Raw genomic sequence first — 20,356 nt, 5'->3', positions numbered from 1 at the left:
ATACTTCAAACCATTCAGATAAAGACACAAATACTTTAATTAACGGGTTAAAATAAAATATTCAAATCTTTGTAACCTTTTGAAGCAAATGTGATTTACCTCTCCAGCAGATTGTAAATATAAATTTTACCTTTGGGTCTGGATAATGGACTATCTCACCCAAACATAATCTGCCTACTTGTTCTCTGCATCCTTATTCAGATACTAAATTCAGACATAAGTAAATTTCTTTTTCACTCTGCAAAGGACGACCGACCGGAAAAAAATTGTTAAATAAATAAGTCATTTCAATGCGTAACTGTAATATTCAAAGTCCAGCAACAAAATGAAAACTACCATTAAAACTAATTTTCATTTTCATTTTTATTACAATGATCAACAAATATCCAGCTGTTTTGTGTTAAATTACAACATCTCTTTGACTCTGTTTCTAAGATAACAATGTAAGAAACATCCATCCATCCGTTATCCAAACTGCTTATCCTGCTCTCATGGTCATGGTGATGCTCGAGCCTATCCCAACAGTCATTTGGCGGCAGGCGGGGAGACAGCCTGGACAGGCTGCCAGGCCGTCATTTCCTACATTCATATAGATATTACAAACACACACTTCCATCAATTAAAAAGGAAGATTAAAAGTCCTGTCTGAAACCATTGTGGTGAATAAAGTAGATCTATTTACAAGTCCAAGTCAATTTTAGTCAACTTCCTCAATAGTTGGGCCCTGGGAGCTGGCACGTGCTTCATCTCTACAGCTGCCTGTTGATCTTCCTCCCTGATACAACTTGGTGATGATGGGGTTACACACTTTCTCCAGCTCCTTAAGCTGGTGTTGGTATTCTTCTTTTTCAGCCAACTGGTTGTTCTCCAGCCAGGCAATGGCCTGATCACATGTCTCAACCACCTTCTTCTTGTCTTCCTCGCTAATTTTGCCCGTCATGTTGTCATCCAGCACGCTGTTCTTCATATTGAAGGCAAAGGATTCCAGGGAGTTCTTGGCAGCTATCCTGTCCCTCTGAAGGTCATCCTCAGCTTTGTACTTGTCCGCGTCCTGCACCATCCTCTCAATCTCTTCTTTATTGAGCCGGCCCTTGTCATTGGTGATGGTGATCTTGTTCTCTTTGCCGGTGCTCTTGTCCACCGCAGACACGTTCAAAATGCCATTAGCATCAATGTCAAAGGTGACCTCGATCTGAGGAACCCCTCTTGGTGAAGGTGGGATTCCTGACAGCTCAAACTTGCCTAGCAGGTTGTTGTCCTTGGTCATGGCTCTTTCCCCTTCATAGACTTGGATAAGGACCCCAGGTTGGTTATCGGCATAGGTGGTGAAGGTCTGGGTTTGTTTGGTGGGGATGGTGGTGTTGCGCTTAATCAGCGATGTCATGACTCCTCCGGCTGTCTCGATACCCAGGGACAGAGGTGCCACATCTAGCAGCAACAGGTCCTGAACATTCCCTGAGGTATCGCCTGTGAGAATGGCAGCTTGGACAGCAGCACCGTAAGCCACGGCCTCATCTGGGTTGATGCTTTTGTTCAGCTCCCTGCCGTTGAAGAAATCCTGCAGGAGTTTCTGAATTTTGGGGATTCGAGTGGAGCCTCCAACCAGAACTATATCATGGATCTGTGCTTTGTCCATTTTGGCATCCCTCAGGGCTTTCTCCACAGGTTCTAATGTGCCCCTAAAGAGGTCAGAACACATCTCCTCAAAGCGAGCCCTGGTGATGGAGGTGTAGAAGTCAATGCCTTCAAACAGAGAATCAATCTCAATGCTGGCCTGGGAGCTGGAGGACAGGGTCCTCTTAGCTCTCTCACAAGCAGTGCGTAACCTCCTCAGGGCTCGCTTGTTCTGGCTGATGTCCTTCTTATATTTCCTCTTGAACTCTTCCATAAAGTGGTTGACCATGCGGTTGTCAAAGTCCTCTCCACCCAGGTGAGTGTCTCCAGCTGTGGCCTTCACCTCAAAGATGCCACCCTCAATGGTAAGTATAGACACATCAAAGGTGCCACCGCCGAGGTCAAAGATCAGGACATTGCGTTCTCCTGATTTGCCATTGTCCAGACCGTAGGCGATGGCAGCTGCTGTGGGTTCGTTGATTATCCTCAGCACATTCAGTCTTGCAATGACCCCTGCATCCTTTGTAGCCTGCCGCTGTGAGTCGTTGAAGTATGCTGGAACTGTGATGACTGCATTGGACACCTTCTGGCCAAGGTAGGCCTCAGCGACCTCTTTCATCTTTACCAGGACCATGGAGGAGAGCTCTTCAGGGTAGAAGGATTTGTCCTCTCCCTTGTATTCCACCTTAATTTTTGGCCTTCCTCCATCATCATGCACCTTAAAGGGCCAGTGCTTCATGTCTGACTGCACGACTGGCTCATCGAACTTCCGTCCAATCAGACGCTTGGCATCAAACACAGTGTTGCTTGGGTTCATTGCCACCTGGTTCTTGGCTGCATCTCCAGTGAGTCTCTCTGTGTCTGTGAATGCCACATAGCTGGGTGTGGTTCTGTTGCCCTGGTCATTGGCAATAATTTCCACTTTTCCATGTTGGAAAACCCCCACGCAGGAGTAGGTGGTGCCCAGGTCAATGCCAATAGCTACACCTTTGGCTGCAGACATCTTAACTAGAGATAGTTGTCTACGAATCTATGAAAAAAGACAACAAAAAAAGAAAGGAAAAGAAAATATTAAGACAAATGACATCCAAATATACAACATAAGGAGACCTGCCTCTTGAAAGAGGATTTTCACTGGGATCGTGCTATAATTATTCATCTATTCTAAGTATGGCCTAATCGAAAAAAAAAAACCCAAACAAACAAAAAAACACGCAGGGGTAGGCTGTGCCCAGGTCAAGGCCAATAGCGCCACCTTTAGGTGAAGACATCTTAGCTGGAAATTCTTAAATCCAACTTAACAAAATATGGAAACAAATGTCTTGAAATGAATATTTCATTGGGGATAATGCTGTAATCACAGGTTTATTCTAAGTATTGTTGATTACAGTTCTTACCGCCAGTCTAGACATATACTGAACAGTTGTGAAAAAGGATTTTTTTTTAAATTCACTCTTAATCTTAGTTGTTTTTTCTTTAGATTTTTTTTAATCATTTGAACAAATACGAACGATAAGGACAAGACAACGTTGAATCGAAGTCTGACTTGGTAAGCTCGGAAAAATATCAAAAATGGTTTAAATGTGAAAGATGAGCATAAGCTTACTCTGCGTTCCTGGATATGCGTCTCTCGTGGAGGAAGAAAGGGGTCCTCTCGCGGTCCTCTTGAGGTGATTTGTCTCTTGTCTACTAGTCTATTGTCTCCCGTCTCAGACCAGCGTATCTTTATATGCTGCTTCTCTCCTCGTCTTTCCCCACAGTCATACTGTACTGGCCAAATGAGGGCGACGAGCGCACTTACAGTTTCCGGTTCGGTGACGTCACCAACGAGAACTTTCTCGCCTGCTCTGGGTCCTTCAAGACTGCCGGATTTTACCTGTGTTGAACGTACAGTAATAGTGACTGACGTAAAAGAGGGAGAGTGTGAATCGTAAACTATGGAAAATATAATGGCTTCAGTAAAGTTACTGAAAGGGTATGTGTCGTACGAGGAAGGCCAACGTCATTGATATTTGAGAACCAGTAATTCTGCAGTCGCTCATCTTTTTTTTTTTATACCCTCGATTCATCCATACATTTCTTGAAATAAATTTAACAGATCTGCATTGACACACCAGTTAGGTGTCTAGTTGCTCGACCCATTTAATTTGTAAATGTTAGACGGTGATCTCGCAACCCTGTACTTCAATGCAGCGCACTTTTTTCTGCCTTTTAAACAAAACAAAAAAAGAGCGAATTTGCTTTCATTTTACTTTTGTTGTACTTGCAAAAGGTAAACTTGAGAATCGTATACTTAACCTTTACTTGTTCTTTTAGACTTATTGACTAGCCTACTTTATATTTTTGCAAAAGGTGCTTGTACTTTGAATGAAAATTTATCTCAATAGATATTTTTGTGTACTTAAAAGTACCTTTTTGTTAACCAAAATTAGTATACTTTTTATAAAAGTACACTTAAAATATAAGTATATAACTTCATTGTAAAAAAATGTTGGTCATATAAAAAGAATGGATATTTTCATATGAAGCTATGGACACTAGAGTAAAAATCAATAACAACATGTAACTTAAGGCAAACACATCTGAAAAATCAATACCCTTTCATGTTACTATTGAAAAGTAACAAAACATTCTTGTTCTTGTCTACAACACGTTCAGATTGGCTTATACCTTAAGAAGTAGTTTTATTTCCACCACTATTTATTTAGCTGTAATATTTTCAATAAAGCGAAAGAGTAAAAGTCTATAATAGCCTACCATCACATTGTTTAACTGGGACTTCTTACAAAGCACGTCATGAAACCCAAGGTAGGTTTAAAAGCCAAACCTCAAAGGTTATTCGACACACTGATCACAATACCACAGAAGCTTGTCTGTCCATTCAAATGTTTCTTTCTTTGTACCCGATGGGAATTAGACAATGGTGACTCACACATCTACAAAAATAAATAAAAATCAATCCCCACCCGGCTACATAAACAAACAAATAAATCAATCAATCGATCGGGACGCATCTTTCCTGACTTGTTGAGACGGAGATTCGGAACAAGAGTCTACCGCTAGATGTCACAAGAGCACTTGTAGAAAAATATCAGTTGTAGGCAATAGAAGAAGAAGACTATGTAGAAGAGCATATCAGTTAATCATTTATATTGTCATTCCACCATGAAGTAATTATAAATTGAGCCGAGCATTTATGTCATTTTTTGTTTCAAAACGTTAATTTATATTCAGCAATATTTTTCAAAATTGTGAAGTCCAGCCCAGGAATTTGAACGAGTGGCGAGACTTCTCCATACGTGGGGATTTTGTCATAGCCTCTCCTAAAACACTCAATTGCAACCGTCGTTGCATCATTTTTGATTATTTAAGTTGTATTTTATAATATATTTTCATGCAAATTTTCCCCCCATTGATTCATTCTAAACAAAATTTGACGGACCATCATTTGAGTAAAACTTAACAATTTTATACCTAGATGAAGTACCATACTCTATGGAGACCAGTGAAATAAATGGGTTAAGAAATGTATGAATGCATCAAGCTAAGAGACACCATAAAAGCACAGAAAAACAGAAATGTAATATTTACATGTTTTCTCATCATATTACTGTACAAACACTTAGCCATGTATTACAGAATTTGTATAGGAACACTGTACGTGACGCAAACAAAGAAATCAAAAAGAAAGAAAATACAATAGTAATTGTTCATGGTTTTACTAAAGTCAATTTTCAGTTGAGATGGGCGTCTGTGAAAAGCAACTTTGTACATATCAACATCGTGCTCCTCGTACGAGATATAACATTTCAGTTACTTTACTGAAGCCATGATTTCACCATATGAGTAAAGATGACTATTTCGGCGTTGTCATGTTTCATCCGTGAAACATGACAACTACTGTACTTCGTATCTGCTCTCGATGGATCCAGAACGTTACAGAGCAGGGTGGAAACTTCTGGTTGGTGACGTCACCAGTCCGAAACGAGCAGCGCTCATTGGCCAGTACTGAGTGAGTCAGAAGAGAGACAGAAGAGAAAGGATACAAATGCGCTGGTCGGAGACGGCAGCAAACCAAGAGGAGGAGGACGAAGAGAAGGAGGAGAAGACAGAAAGACATACGGAGAGACTGAACAAGAAGACACGTCCTATACTGTTTAAGGAGAGACGCACCTTCAGGGGCACAGAGTGAGTTCAGCCTTCACCTTGGCCCTTTAATATTGTAGCGAATTTTGATATTACTAATGTAAGAAACAATCTTACATTAGTATATTATTATTTGCTGAAATAATATTATAGAAATTTAACAACAGTTAACCTAAGAATTTGGATGGCATTAAAAAAGGTCTCACAACATAAGCAAATAGAAGACTTAAAGTTTTAATTGGTGAGACCTGTGCTCATTTGGGCTATTGTATCAGTAGTTGAGAAGTTCCCTGTTCAGTACGTGCTGTCTCTTTAAGAGACCTCAGCGCTGATTATGTCATCTCGTAAAGTCTCGCGGGAACAAGGTAATGTTGCGGTAGTTCTCAGTAGGTATCGAGAATAAGCGAGAGCATGGCAGATCATCTCATGACTTCAGTGTTTACCGACATCCTGCTATATTTCCGCCTTTGAGAGTATTGTCGTTTTACCCTACCTTTAATTCACCATTAAAGGAAGTTGAACTGAATATCGTCATCGTGGAGATGGGGGGGGGGGTATCTGTCTGTCGGCTCATGTAGGGTTATAGAACAGCTATACTTATAACAGATAAATAATTATATTATGATCCTAGTGAAATTTCTCTTTCAAGCTGCATGTGTCCATAAGTTGTACATTAGATTTCATTTGTCTTATATTTTCTTTTTTACTTTTTCATAGGTTCATAGAATCTCCAGCTAAGATGTCTGCAGCCAAGGGTGTAGCTATTGGCATTGACCTGGGCACCACCTACTCTTGCGTGGGGGTTTTCCAACATGGAAAAGTGGAAATTATTGCCAATGACCAGGGCAACAGAACCACACCCAGCTATGTGGCATTCACAGACACAGAGAGACTCATTGGAGATGCAGCCAAGAACCAGGTGGCAATGAACCCAAGCAACACTGTGTTTGATGCCAAGCGTCTGATTGGACGGAAGTTTGATGAGCCAGTCGTGCAGTCAGACATGAAGCACTGGCCCTTTAAAGTGCACGATGATGGAGGAAGGCCAAAAATTAAGGTGGAACACAAGGGAGAGGACAAATCCTTCTACCCTGAGGAGATCTCCTCCATGGTCCTGGTAAAGATGAAAGAGGTCGCTGAGGCCTACCTTGGCCAGAAGGTGTCCAATGCAGTCATCACAGTTCCAGCATACTTCAACGACTCACAGCGGCAGGCTACAAAGGATGCAGGGGTCATTTCAGGACTGAATGTGCTGAGGATAATCAACGAACCCACAGCAGCTGCCATCGCCTATGGTCTGGACAAAGGCAAGTCAGGAGAACGCAATGTCCTGATCTTTGACCTCGGCGGTGGCACCTTTGATGTGTCTATACTTACCATTGAGGGTGGCATCTTTGAGGTGAAGGCCACAGCTGGAGACACTCACCTGGGTGGAGAGGACTTTGACAACCGCATGGTCAACCACTTTATGGAAGAGTTCAAGAGGAAATACAAGAAGGACATCAGCCAGAACAAGCGAGCCCTGAGGAGGTTACGCACTGCTTGTGAGAGAGCTAAGAGGACCCTGTCCTCCAGCTCCCAGGCCAGTATTGAGATTGATTCTCTGTTTGAAGGCACCGACATCTACACCTCCATCACCAGGGCTCGCTTTGAGGAGATGTGTTCTGACCTCTTCAGGGGCACATTAGAACCTGTGGAGAAAGCCCTGAGGGATGCCAAAATGGACAAGGCACAGATCCATGATATAGTTCTGGTTGGAGGCTCCACTCGCATCCCCAGAATTCAGAAACTCCTGCAGGATTTCTTCAATGGCAGGGAGCTGAACAAAAGCATCAACCCAGATGAGGCCGTGGCTTATGGTGCTGCCATCCAGGCTGCCATTCTCACAGGCGACACCTCAGGGAATGTTCAGGACCTGTTGCTGCTGGATGTGGCACCTCTGTCCCTGGGTATCGAGACAGCCGGAGGAGTCATGACATCGCTGATTAAGCGCAACACCACCATTCCCACCAAACAAACCCAGACTTTCACCACCTATGCTGACCACCAGCCTGGGGTCCTTATCCAAGTCTATGAAGGGGAAAGATCCATGACCAAGGACAACAACCTGCTGGGCAAGTTTGAGCTGTCAGGCATCACACCTGCACCAAGAGGGGTTCCTCAGATCGAGGTCACTTTTGATATTGATGCCAACGGCATTTTGAACGTGTCTGCGGTGGACAAGAGCACAGGCAAAGAGAACAAGATCACCATCACCAATGACAAGGGCCGGCTCAGCAAAGAAGAGATTGAGAGGATGGTGCAGGACGCGGACAAGTACAAAGCTGAGGATGACATTCAGAGGGAGAGGATAACTGCCAAGAACTCCCTTGAGTCCTTTGCTTTCAACATGAAGAGCAGTGTGCAGGACGACAACATGACGGGCAAAATTAATGAGGAAGACAAGAAGAAGGTGGTTGAAACGTGTGGTCAGGCCATTGCCTGGCTGGAGAACAACCAGTTGGCTGAAAAAGAAGAATACCAACACCAGTTCAAGGAGCTAGAGAGAGTGTGTAACCCCATCATTACCAAGTTGTATCAGGGAGGAAGACCAACAGGCAGCTGTAGAGATGAAGCACATGCCAGCTCCCAGGGCCCAACTATTGAGGAAGTTGACTAAAATTAACTTGGACTTGTAAATAGATCTACTTTATTAACCACAATGGTTTCAGATAGGACTTATAGCCTTCCTTTTTAATTGATGGAAGTGTGTGTTTGTAATATCTATTTGAATTATTTTGTAAATCATCTTTCATACATTGTTGAGGAATGGAATAAAACTGAGAATTGAAAATGAGTTTTAATGGTAGTTTTAATTTGTTTCCAGGCTTTAGCTATTTCTGTTGAGCATTGAAATTTTTGATTAATTAAATATTTGTTCTGGTCAATTGTTCTTTACTGTGTGTAAAAGAAATTTGCTTACGTGTGATTTTAGTATCTGAATAAGGATGCAGAGAACATGTAGGCAGATTATGTTTGGGTGAGATATTCTATTATTCAGACCCATTGGTAAAAGATATATTGATAATCTGCTAGAGAAGTCAATCATTTTTGCCTGAAAAGGTTACAGAGATTTGAATATTTTACTCTATCCTGGTAATCAAAGTATTTGTGTCTTTATAAGGTCTCAATTACAGAACATTTCCTTTTTAAATGGGTGCACTTTCAACACAGCAAATAGAGCAAATAGATAGTCCCTTACCTTGAGCTGTCAGGGGGACCGTGGTCACTGCCAATTAAAAGTGCTTTGATGGCGTCGGGGTAGCGTAGCGGTCTATTCCGTTGCCTACTCACACGGGGATGGCCGGTTCAAATCCCGGCGTTACCTGCGGCTTGGTCGGGCGTCCCTACAGACACAATTGGCGGTTTCTGCGAGTGGGAAGCTGGATGTGGGTATGTGTCCTGGTCGCTGCACTAGCGCCTTCTCTGGTCGGTTGGGGAGCCTATCCGGGGGGGACGGAGAACTGGGGGAAATAGCGTGGTCCTCCCACGCGCTATGTCCCCTGGCGAAACTCCTCACTGTCAGGTGAAAAGAAATGGCTAGCGACTCCTCATATATCGGAGGAGGCATGTGGAGCAACGATCGGGATGGCTCGGAAGAGTCGGGAGTAATTGGTTGGATACAATTGGGTAAGAAAATCCGTCCAAAAAATAAAAATCTTTGACTGTAGCAACTGTAGCAGCTTTCCTATAAAGGCGATGTTGTCCATTTTTAAGCATAACGATTATATAAGACTTCAAGGACCTTATGAGATGTAAATGATAAAGGTCAATGTATTTTGAAGACATCAAAAGATGATATCTAAATATCTACCACATTATTTCCTAAGAAATATTATAGAGATCTTAATGTCAAATCAATTTCAATTCCTGTTAAAAGACAGTCATATGACTTTGGCTGATTAAGGGTAGGATTAAAAATGATAAAATACCTTTGCAGTGATTTAGCTCATTCTAAAATGATACCACAGAGCCTTGTCCACTGAATCTGTTCTTTTCTCCATGACAGATGGAAATACACTTGTCAGTCTTCATAACATGGGATTTCTATGTTTAGACGTTACAATACAGCATGAAGACTATCCAGTATAAATATGAAGCATAGACTGGGGCACTGATGTGTGAAGATATTAATTTTCATATAAATTAATATTGATGATCCAATTAATTTCTCATCATGTGAGAGACAATGCTAGGGCAGTGCTCTGCCTGTCAGTGATATTTTAAGTATTTACCACATGCAAAATGTCAAATTAGAGGAATTATTTGGGACCATAACTTGAACTTTTCATTAGCCACCAACTGGTGATGGAGGTCTGCATTCCTTAATCTTGTTAGACTGAGACTTATGTTCTCTCATAAGATTTACATGATTCAGCCTTTCCTGAACAGGAAGGATTGATGAATTGTGTGAGAGTTTCACATGTTGTCTCAGTTCATATGAAAAAGCATGTAATGAAAATATATCTTGGGAATTTGAGACAAGTTTTGCAATACACATCTACTATTACATCTACTATTAATAAAACAGATTGTGGCAGAGCTGGTCATTTAATTGAATGGGTTAACATAACTGTTTTAAAGTATCTAAGAAAAAAATGACTGATAAATAAGATTTCTAGATCTGTAACAGGAACTCATCTCCTCATGGTCAGATTTTTACATGACTCATTAGATTTACTCGGGTAATAAATGTGGCTTTTTCATGTGTGCAAAGGAACAATAAACAGTGTTGATGTGTTTATGTGATGTCATTTATTTTAGCCTATGTATGAGTTTGATGATGATTTCCCTGCTTTGCTGCTTTCAATGTCTAAATGGTATTACTTCTTGTCATTCATAATAGTTTTTAATGGCTGTGGGCATTGTTCCTGGAAAAGAAAGCTCTGTGTTGAAGCTGTGTATTTGATGCGGTCAATAAACATCATTCTACATGTAATGTTGCTAAGCAGAGACTATTGATTGTCTTACTATTACTTTCATCTGGTAATGTGCAACCTAACCCCGGCCCTGAGTTGCAGTGTATCCAGACTCCATCTGATTTTAATTCTTTGTCAGGGCTTAAAATTGTTCATCTTAGTGTGCGCAGCTTGTTATCCAGGATAGACATGGTCAGGATCTGGGCTAAATCAACAGATGCAGATATTGTTGTAAATTTCTGAAACTCAGTTGATTAAATCCATTGCTGATGAAAATATTAACATGGGTGGATACATTGTTTATCGTATCGACAGGCCAAAGAAAGGTGGTGGTGTTGCTATTTATGTTAATTCAAAATTTGATGCTTCGTTAGTTCTGTCTGAGTCCATCTGCAAGCAACTGGAACTGTTGGCATTAAATGTGGAAATTGCTAAGGGCCTCTGTTAAAATGTTGTTGGATGCTACGGGCCTCCATCTACCTCCAAGGAGGCTTTACAATCTTTGAAGCATCTTTTGTCCAGACTTAACGATAGTGAACAAGTTTTAGCTGGTGATTTGAATTGGGATTGGCTTAAGCCAGTTTCTGATGATTTTAAATCTTTCTGTGATTCCATTAATCTCACCCAGTTGGTCAACTTACCCACTCGGCCAAACTTTAAAAGCCCTGAGAAGTCCACTTTGATTGATTTGATATTTGACAAATGTTCCTTATAAATTCTCAGCTCTGGGTGTCTTTTGCAATGACTTAAGTGACCACTGTGTTGTTGCTGCTATTAGAAACACTAAGGTGCACAAATTAAAGCCTCACATTATTCATAAAAGGAATCTCAAGCTCTTTAATGAACAAGCCTATCACCATGATTTGTCTGATTTTGACTGGAAAAGAATTTGTTTGATCCCTGATGTCGAGATAGCCTGGATATTCTTTAGGGTTGGTTTTATGCAAATAGTAAATAAACATGCCCCATTAAGAAGATACAGGGTAAAGGGTCGAGATAACCCCTGGTTCTCCCCAGAGCTTGCAGATACTATTCAAGTGCATAACCTGGCTTGGGCAAAGGCAAGGAAATCAGGTTCCTCAGCTGATTGGCTTGTTTTCAGACAACTAAGAAACAAATGCTCTTCTTTTATTAAGAAAGCCAAATCAGAATACCATTTGTCTTTCACCACTGAGAACCTAGATAATCCTCGAAAACGTTGGAAAGTTATTAATTCTCTTTCTGTGAGCAAAAGCTCTCAAGCTCTACCTACCTATGTTTTAAGGGATTCTGTTCCAGTCTATGATAAAATGGAGGTACTCACTTGTTTTAATGAGCATTTTATATCTTCTGGCTCTTTATTTGACTCTGTATCTGTCTCTGTGAAACCTTGCGCAGACCTCTCAATGTATGGTGGTCAGCCTTTCAACTTTGTACCTGTCTCTGTGCAGGAAGTTTATAATGCCCTTAAGGCTTTAGATCCTAGAAAATCTTCTGGACCTGATCAAATTGAACCTTACTTCTTGAAACTGGCAGCTGATTTTGTAGCAGAGCCTCTTGCATACCTTTTTAATCTTACAGTGGAAAATAAAGACATTCCCCTGGTATGGAAATCAGCTTTTGTTCTCCCTCTATTAAAAGGGGGTGATCCAGCGATTTTAACTAATTGTAGACCAATATTGAATCTATCTGTGCTGGCCAAAATTCTTGAAGCTCTTGTGGTGGAGCAAGTACAGGAGTTTTTACACTCCAATGCCATCCTATCAAAATATCAATCAGGCTTTAGAAAAAAACATAGTACCATCAAAGCTGTGATGAAGTTGGTTAACGACATTTCTGTTGCACTTGACAAGAAACAACATTGTGTGTCACCTTTTAATGATTTGTCAAAAGCGTTTGACACTGTTGACCACAGTATTTTAAAATGTAGACTCAATCTTTCAGGATTTTCCGAGCAAGCAGTCGCTTGGTTCTCAAATTACCTTAGTAACAGAACTCAGTGCACCAAACATGAGGGTCTATGTTCTGATTTTGTTACTGTCCACAAGGGGGTTCTGAAGGGCTCTGTATTAGGTCCCCTTTTATTCATTATTTACAGTGCATCTGGAAAGTATTCACACCCCTTCACTTTCCCCACATTTTGTTATGTTACAGCCTTATTCCAAAATGGAGTAAATTCAATTTTTTCTCATCAATCTACACACAATACCCCATAATGACAAAGTGAAAAAGGTTTTGTAGAATTTTTTGCAAATTTATCAAAAATAAAAAACTGAAATATTGCATGTACATAAACATTCACACCCTTTGCTATGACACTCAAAATTGAGCTCAGGTTCATCCTGTTTCCACTGATCATCCTTGAGATGTTTCTACATCTCGATTGGAGTCCACCTGTAGTAAATTAAATTGATTGGACATGATTTGGAAAGGCACACACCTGTCTATATAAGGTCCCACTGTTGACAGTGCATGTCAGAGCAGAAACCAAGCCGTGAAGTCAAAGGAATTGCCTGTGGACCTCTGAGACAGGATTGTATCGAGGTACAGATCTGGGGAAGGGTACAAAAAAATTCTACAGCTTTGAAGGTCCCGAAGAGCACAGTGGTGTCCATCATTCGTAAATGGAAGAAGTTTGGATCCACCAGGACTCTTCCTAGAGCTGGCCGCCCAGCCAAACTGAGCAATCGGGGGAGAAGGGCCTTGGTCAGGGAGGTGACCAAGAACCCGATGGTCACTCTGACAGAGCTCCAGCGTTCCTCTGTGGAGATGGGAGAACCTTCCAGAAGGACAACCATCTCTGCAGCACTCCACCAATCAGGGCTTTATGGTAGAGTGGCCAGACGGAAGCCTCTGCTCAGTAAAAGGCACACGACAGCCCGCTTGGAGTTTGCCAGAAAGCACCTAAAGGACTCTCAGACCATGAGAAACAAGATTCTTTGGTCTGATGAAACCAAGATTGAACTCTTTGGCCTGAATGCCAAACGTCAAGTCTGGAGGAAACCAGGCACCTCTCATCATCTTGCTAATACCATCCCTACAGGGAAGCACGGTGGTGGCAGCATCATGCTGTGGGGATGTTCTTCAGTGGCAGGAACTGGGAGACTAGTCACGATCGAGGGAAAGATGAATGGAGCAAAGTACAGAGAGATCTTTGATGAAAACCTGCTCCAGAGTGCTCAGGACCTCAGACTGGGGCGAAGGTTTACCTTTCAACACGACAACGACCCTAAGCACACAGCCAAGACAACAAAGGAGTGGCTTCGGGACAAGTCTATGAATGTCCTTGAGTGGCCCAGCCAGAGCCCAGACTTGACCCCATTGCACATCTCTGGAAAGACCTGAAAATAGCTGTGCAGTGATGCTCCCCATCTAACCTTACAGAGCTCGAGAGGATCTGCAGAGAAGAATGGGAGAAATACCCCAAATATATAAGTGCCAAGCTTGTAGCTTCATACCCAAGAAGACTTGAGGCTGTAATCGTTGCCAAGGGTGCCTCAACCAAGTACTGAGTAAAGGGTGTGAATACTTATGCACATGCAATATTTCAGTTTTTTATTTTTAATAAATTTGTAAAAATTTCGACAAAACCTTTTCCGCTTTGTCATTATGGGGTATTGATGAGAAAAAAAAGGAATTTAATCCATTTTGGAATAAGGCTGTAACATAACAAAATGTGGGGAAAGTGAAGAGGTGTGAATACTTTCCGGATGCACTGTACATCAATGATTTGGGTCTACATGTGTCAGATGCTAATTTGCATATTTTTGTTGATGATACAGTTATTTATTGCTGTGGATCGACACTTGTTCAGGCCATTGAATCCCTGCTGAAAGCCTTTGTAGCTGCCCAGCACTCATTATTTCAGCTGAAACTTGATCTAAACGCTGATAAGACTAAACGTATGCTATTTTCCAATTCTAGGAATATGTCACAAATGATCCCTTCAGTAACCACTTTAGAGGGAAATTAAATAGAGGTGGTCAATGTGTACAAATACCTGGGTGTCCTGATTGATGACTCCCTCACGTTCAAGCCACATGTGGAGAATCTTGTGAAAAAGCTGAGGCTGAAACTGGGTTTTTATTTTCGAAATAAGTTGTGTTTTTCTTTAAATGTAAAAAAGCGATTTGTTGCTGCCACCTCTTTACCTGTGTTGGATTATGGAGATCTTTTGTATATGAATGCTTCTGCTCAATGTCTCCGCGCGTTAGACACTGCCTAACATTCTTCTTTGAGATGTATTACTAATTGCAAATCATTGACACATCACTGTGAGTTGTATGCTCAGGTGGGATGGCCTGCTCTGGCCACTCGAAGGCTCAGTCATTGGTATACTTTTATATATAAGGCAATCCTCGGTCTACTGCCTTCCTACATTTGTGACTTAATTGCACTGAGAAGTGCTGGCCCTTACTCCTCTCGTTCTCTTGACTATGTGTTGCTTTTTGTTCCATATGCCCGCACTGAATTGGGTAAAAAGACTTTTGTTTATTCTGCACCTTTAACCTGGAATATGTTGCAGAATGACTGGAATCTTACAAACTTAATCTCACTGAGCCGTTTTAAATCCAAATTGAGAGTACTTGAAGATGATTTCACAACATGTACTTGTTTTTTATAATCTACTTACAATTTACTTTTTTTCTCTTTTGTTTGTGTTTTCAAATGTGTAACTTTGCAACTGTGTGATTTTGTAACTGTGCTTTCTAATTGCTGCTGCCTATCTTGGCCAGGTCTCCCTTGAAACAGAGGTTTGTAATTTCAACGGGATCCTCCTGGTTAAATAAAGGTTAAATTTAAAAAAAATCACACTCAGGGTGTTCATTTGGAGTCAGTTATTCTCATTGTTCTGCATCTCATTAGAAATGCCACCTGTACTTCCCTGTGGAGAAAGGCCTATGTTTGTTGAATAGACTCCAGTACTGCCCTTACCTTGTCATTCACATGATGGGAAATTAATTGGATCGTCAATATTAATTTATATGAAAATTAATATCTTCACACGTCAGTGCCCCAGTCTATGCTTCATATTTTCACTGGACAGTCTTCATGCTGCACTGTAATGTCTAAACATTGAAATCCCATGTTATACAGACTGACCAGTGTATTTCCATCTGTCATTGGAGAAAAGAACAGTTTCAGTGGACAGGGCTCTGGCATCATTTTAGAATGAGCTAAATCACTACAAAGGTATTTTTTCATTTTTAATCCTACCCTAAATCAGCCAAAATCATGTGACCGTCTTTTAGCAGGATATAGAAATGATTTGGCATTGAGAACTCTATTTATAATATTTCTCAGGAAATAATGTGGTCGATATGTAGACATCTTCTTTTGATGTCTCCAAAAAGACATTGACTTTTATGATGGTCATCTCATCAGGTGCTTGAAGTCTTAGATATTCAAGATGCTTAATGATGACCAACATGTCCAAGAAAAGCTACTAGAGCCGCTACAGTCAAATAATATTTGATTGGCTGTGATCCTGACAGATCAAGGTATGTTACAATTTATTTATTCTATTTGCTGTGTTGAAAGTGCACTCTTTTCAAAAGGAAATGTTCTGTAATTGACTTCTTATGAACACACAAATACTTTAATTAACAGGTTAAAATAAAATATTCAAATCTTTGTAACCTTTTCAAGCAAATGTGATTTACCTCTCCAGCAGATAGTAAATATAAATTTTACCTATGGGTCTGGATAATGGACTATCTCACCCAAACATAATCTGCCTACTTGTTCTCTGCATCCTTATTCAGATACTAAAATCAGACACAAGTAAATTTCTTTTTCACTCTGCAAAGGACAATTGACCGGAAAAAAATTGTTAATAATTAAGTAATTTCAATGCGTAACTGTAATATTCAAAGTCCAGCAACAAAATGAAAACTACCGTTAAAACTAATTTTCATTTTCATTTTTATTACAATGATCAACAAATATCCAGCTGTTTTGTGTTAAATTACAACATCTCACTGACTCTGTTTCTAAGATAACAATGTATGAAACATCCATCCATCCATTATCCAAACCGCTTATCCTGCTCTCATGGTCACGGTGATGCTGGAGCCTATCCCAGCAGTCATTTGGCGGCAGGCGGGGAGACAGCCTGAACAGGCTGCCAGGCCGTCATTTCCTACATTCATATAGATATTACAAACACACACTTCCATCAATTAAAAAGGAAGATTAAAAGTCCTGTCTGAAACCATTGTGGTGAATAAAGTAGATCTATTTACAAGTCCAAGTTAATTTTAGTCAACTTCCTCAATAGTTGGGCCCTGGGAGCTGGCACGTGCTTCATCTCTACAGCTGCCTGTTGGTCTTCCTCCCTGATACAACTTGGTGATGATGGGGTTACACACTTTCTCCAGCTCCTTAAGCTGGTGTTGGTATTCTTCTTTTTCAGCCAACTGGTTGTTCTCCAGCCAGGCAATGGCCTGATCACATGTCTCAACCACCTTCTTCTTGTCTTCCTTGCTAATTTTGCCCGTCATGTTGTCATCCAGCACGCTGTTCTTCATATTAAAGGCAAAGGATTCCAGGGAGTTCTTGGCAGCTATCCTGTCCCTCTGAAGGTCATCCTCAGCTTTGTACTTGTCCGCGTCCTGCACCATCCTCTCAATCTCTTCTTTATTGAGCCGGCCCTTGTCATTGGTGATGGTGATCTTGTTCTCTTTGCCGGTGCTTTTGTCCACCGCAGACACGTTCAAAATGCCATTAGCATCAATGTCAAAGGTGACCTCAATCTGAGGAACCCCTCTTGGTGAAGGTGGGATTCCTGACAGCTCAAACTTGCCTAGCAGGTTGTTGTCCTTGGTCATGGCTCTTTCCCCTTCATAGACTTGGATAAGGACCCCAGGCTGGTTATCGGCATAGGTGGTGAAGGTCTGGGTTTGTTTGGTGGGGATGGTGGTGTTGCGCTTAATCAGCGATGTCATGACTCCTCCGGCTGTCTCGATACCCAGGGACAGAGGTGCCACATCCAGCAGCAACAGGTCCTGAACATTCCCTGAGGTATCGCCTGTGAGAATGGCAGCCTGGACAGCAGCACCGTAAGCCACGGCCTCATCTGGGTTGATGCTTTTGTTCAGCTCCCTGTCGTTGAAGAAATCTTGCAGGAGTTTCTGAATTTTGGGGATTCGAGTGGAGCCTCCAACCAGAACTATATCATGGATCTGTGCCTTGTCCATTTTGGCATCCCTCAGGGCTTTCTCCACAGGTTTTAATGTGCCCCTGAAGAGGTCAGAACACATCTCCTCAAAGCGAGCCCTGGTGATGGAGGTGTAGAAGTCGATGCCTTCAAACAGAGAATCAATCTCAATGCTGGCCTGGGAGCTGGAGGACAGGGTCCTCTTAGCTCTCTCACAAGCAGTGCATAACCTTCTCAGGGCTCGCTTGTTCTGGCTGATGTCCTTCCTATATTTCCTCTTGAACTCTTCCATAAAGTGGTTGACCATGCGGTTGTCAAAGTCCTCTCCACCCAGGTGAGTGTCTCCAGCTGTGGCCTTCACCTCAAAGATGCCATCCTCAATGGTAAGTATAGAAACATCAAAGGTGCCACCGCCGAGGTCAAAGATCAGGACATTGCGTTCTCCTGATTTGCCGTTATCCAGACCGTAGGCGATGGCAGCTGCTGTGGGTTCGTTGATTATCCTCAGCACATTCAGTCTTGCAATGACCCCTGCATCCTTTGTAGCCTGCCGCTGTGAGTCGTTGAAGTATGCCGGAACTGTGATGACTGCATTGGACACTTTTTGGCCAAGGTAGGCCTCAGCGACCTCTTTCATCTTTACCAGCACCATGGAGGATATCTCTTCAGGGTAGAAGGATTTGTACTCTCCCTTGTATTCCACCTTAATTTTTGGCCTTCCTCCATCATCGTGCACTTTAAAGGGCCAGTGCTTCATGTCTGACTGCACGACTGGCTCATCGAACTTCCGTCCAATCAGACGCTTGGCATCAAACACAGTGTTGCTTGGGTTCATTGCCACCTGGTTCTTGGCTGCATCTCCAATGAGTCTTTCTGTGTCTGTGAATGCCACATAACTGGGTGTGGTTCTGTTGCCCTGGTCATTGGCAATAATTTCCACTTTTCCATGTTGGAAAACCCCCACGCAGGAGTAGGTGGTGCCCAGGTCAATGCCAATAGCTACACTTTTGGCTGCAGACATCTTAACTAGAGATAGTTGTCTACGAATCTATGAAAAAAGACAACAAAAAAAAGAAAGGAAAAGAAAATATTAAGACAAATGACATCCAAATATACAACATATGGAGACCTGCCTCTTGAAAGAGGATTTTCACTGGGATCGTGCTATAATTATTCATCTATTCTAAGTACGGCCTAATTGAAAAAAACCAAACAAACCCCCCCCCCCCAACAAACAAACAAAAAACACGCAGGGGTAGGCTGTGCCCAGGTCAAGGCCAATAGCGCCACCTTTAGGTGAAGACATCTTAGCTGGAAATTCTTAAATCCAACTTAACAAAATATGGAAACAAATGTCCTGAAATGAATATTTCATTGGGGATAATGCTGTAATCCCAGGTTTATTCTAAGTATTGTTGATTACAGTTCTTACCGCCAGTCTAGACATATACTGAACAGTTGTGAAAAAGGATTTTTTTTTTTAAATTCACTCTTAATCTTAGTTTTTTTCAAATCATTTGAACAAATACGAACGATAAGGACAAGACAACGTTGAATCGAAGTCTGACTTGGTAAGCTCGGAAAAATGTCAAAAATGGTTTAAATGTGAAAGATGAGCATAAGCTTACTCTGCGTTCCTGGATATGTGTCTCTCGTGGAGGAAGAAAGGGGTCCTCTCGCGGTCCTCTTGAGGCGATTTGTCTCTTGTCTACTAGTCTATTGTCTCCCGTCTCAGACCAGCGTATCTTTATATGCTGCTTCTCTCCTCGTCTTTCCCCACAGTCATACTGTACTGGCCAATGAGGGCGACGAGCGCACTTACAGTTTCCGGTTCGGTGACGTCACCAACGAGAACTTTCTCGCCTGCTCTGGGTCCTTCAAGACTCTGCCGGATTTTACCTGTGTTGAACGTACAGTAATAGTGACTGACGTAAAAGAGGGAGAGTGTGAATCGTAAACTATGGAAAATATAATGGCTTCAGTAAAGTTACTGAAAGGGTATGTGTCGTACGAGGAAGGCCAACGTCATTGATATTTGAGTAATTCTGCAGTCGCTCATCTATTTTTTCTATACCCTCGATTCATCCATACATTTCTTGAAATAAATTTAACAGATCTGCATTGACACACCAGTTAGGTGTCTAGTTGCTCGACCCATTTAATTTGTAAATATTAGACGGTGATCTCGCAACCCTGTACTTCAATGCAGCGCACTTTTTTCTGCCTTTTAAACAAAACAAAAAAAGAGCGAATTTGCTTTCATTTTACTTTTGTTGTACTTGCAAAAGGTAAACTTGAGAATCGTATACTTAACCTTTACTTGTTCTTTTAGACTTATTGACTAGCCTACTTTATATTTTTGCAAAAGGTGCTTGTACTTTGAATGAAAATTTATCTCAATAGATATTTTTGTGTACTTAAAAGTACCTTTTTGTTAACCAAAATTAGTATACTTTTTATAAAAGTACACTTAAAATATAAGTATATAACTTCATTGTAA

At 41.4% G+C, this 20,356-nt stretch overlaps 3 protein-coding genes across 3 annotated transcripts; 1 reads left to right on the top strand and 2 right to left on the bottom strand.

Moving 5' to 3' along the window:
• Nucleotides 1-498: 498 nt before the first annotated feature.
• On the bottom strand, nucleotides 499-3,354 carry LOC130119013 (heat shock 70 kDa protein 1). The gene is made up of 2 exons (XM_056287368.1): nucleotides 3,221-3,354; nucleotides 499-2,644 (listed from the first exon to the last, which is right to left on the bottom strand). The coding sequence occupies exon 2, from the start codon at nucleotides 2,615-2,617 to the stop codon at nucleotides 698-700; it is 1,920 nt and encodes a 639-aa protein (XP_056143343.1). The 5' UTR covers nucleotides 2,618-2,644; nucleotides 3,221-3,354; the 3' UTR covers nucleotides 499-697.
• A 2,301-nt stretch (nucleotides 3,355-5,655) lies between these two features.
• Nucleotides 5,656-8,596, top strand: LOC130119007 (heat shock 70 kDa protein 1-like). The gene is made up of 2 exons (XM_056287363.1): nucleotides 5,656-5,802; nucleotides 6,478-8,596. The coding sequence occupies exons 1-2, from the start codon at nucleotides 5,663-5,665 to the stop codon at nucleotides 8,417-8,419; spliced, it is 2,082 nt and encodes a 693-aa protein (XP_056143338.1). The 5' UTR covers nucleotides 5,656-5,662; the 3' UTR covers nucleotides 8,420-8,596.
• Nucleotides 8,597-16,245: 7,649 nt separating this feature from the next.
• LOC130119019 (heat shock 70 kDa protein 1-like) lies at nucleotides 16,246-19,579 on the bottom strand. The gene is made up of 2 exons (XM_056287377.1): nucleotides 19,485-19,579; nucleotides 16,246-18,904 (listed from the first exon to the last, which is right to left on the bottom strand). Exon 2 carries the CDS (start codon nucleotides 18,875-18,877, stop codon nucleotides 16,958-16,960), a length of 1,920 nt encoding a protein of 639 aa, XP_056143352.1. The 5' UTR covers nucleotides 18,878-18,904; nucleotides 19,485-19,579; the 3' UTR covers nucleotides 16,246-16,957.
• Nucleotides 19,580-20,356: the final 777 nt, after the last annotated feature.

This window comes from Lampris incognitus, chromosome 10, assembly GCF_029633865.1.
Source record: "Lampris incognitus isolate fLamInc1 chromosome 10, fLamInc1.hap2, whole genome shotgun sequence".
Taxonomy (NCBI): Eukaryota; Metazoa; Chordata; class Actinopteri; order Lampriformes; family Lampridae; genus Lampris; species Lampris incognitus.
Note: the sequence above shows the minus strand (reverse complement) of the source record. Positions and strands in the feature narration are given on the sequence as shown.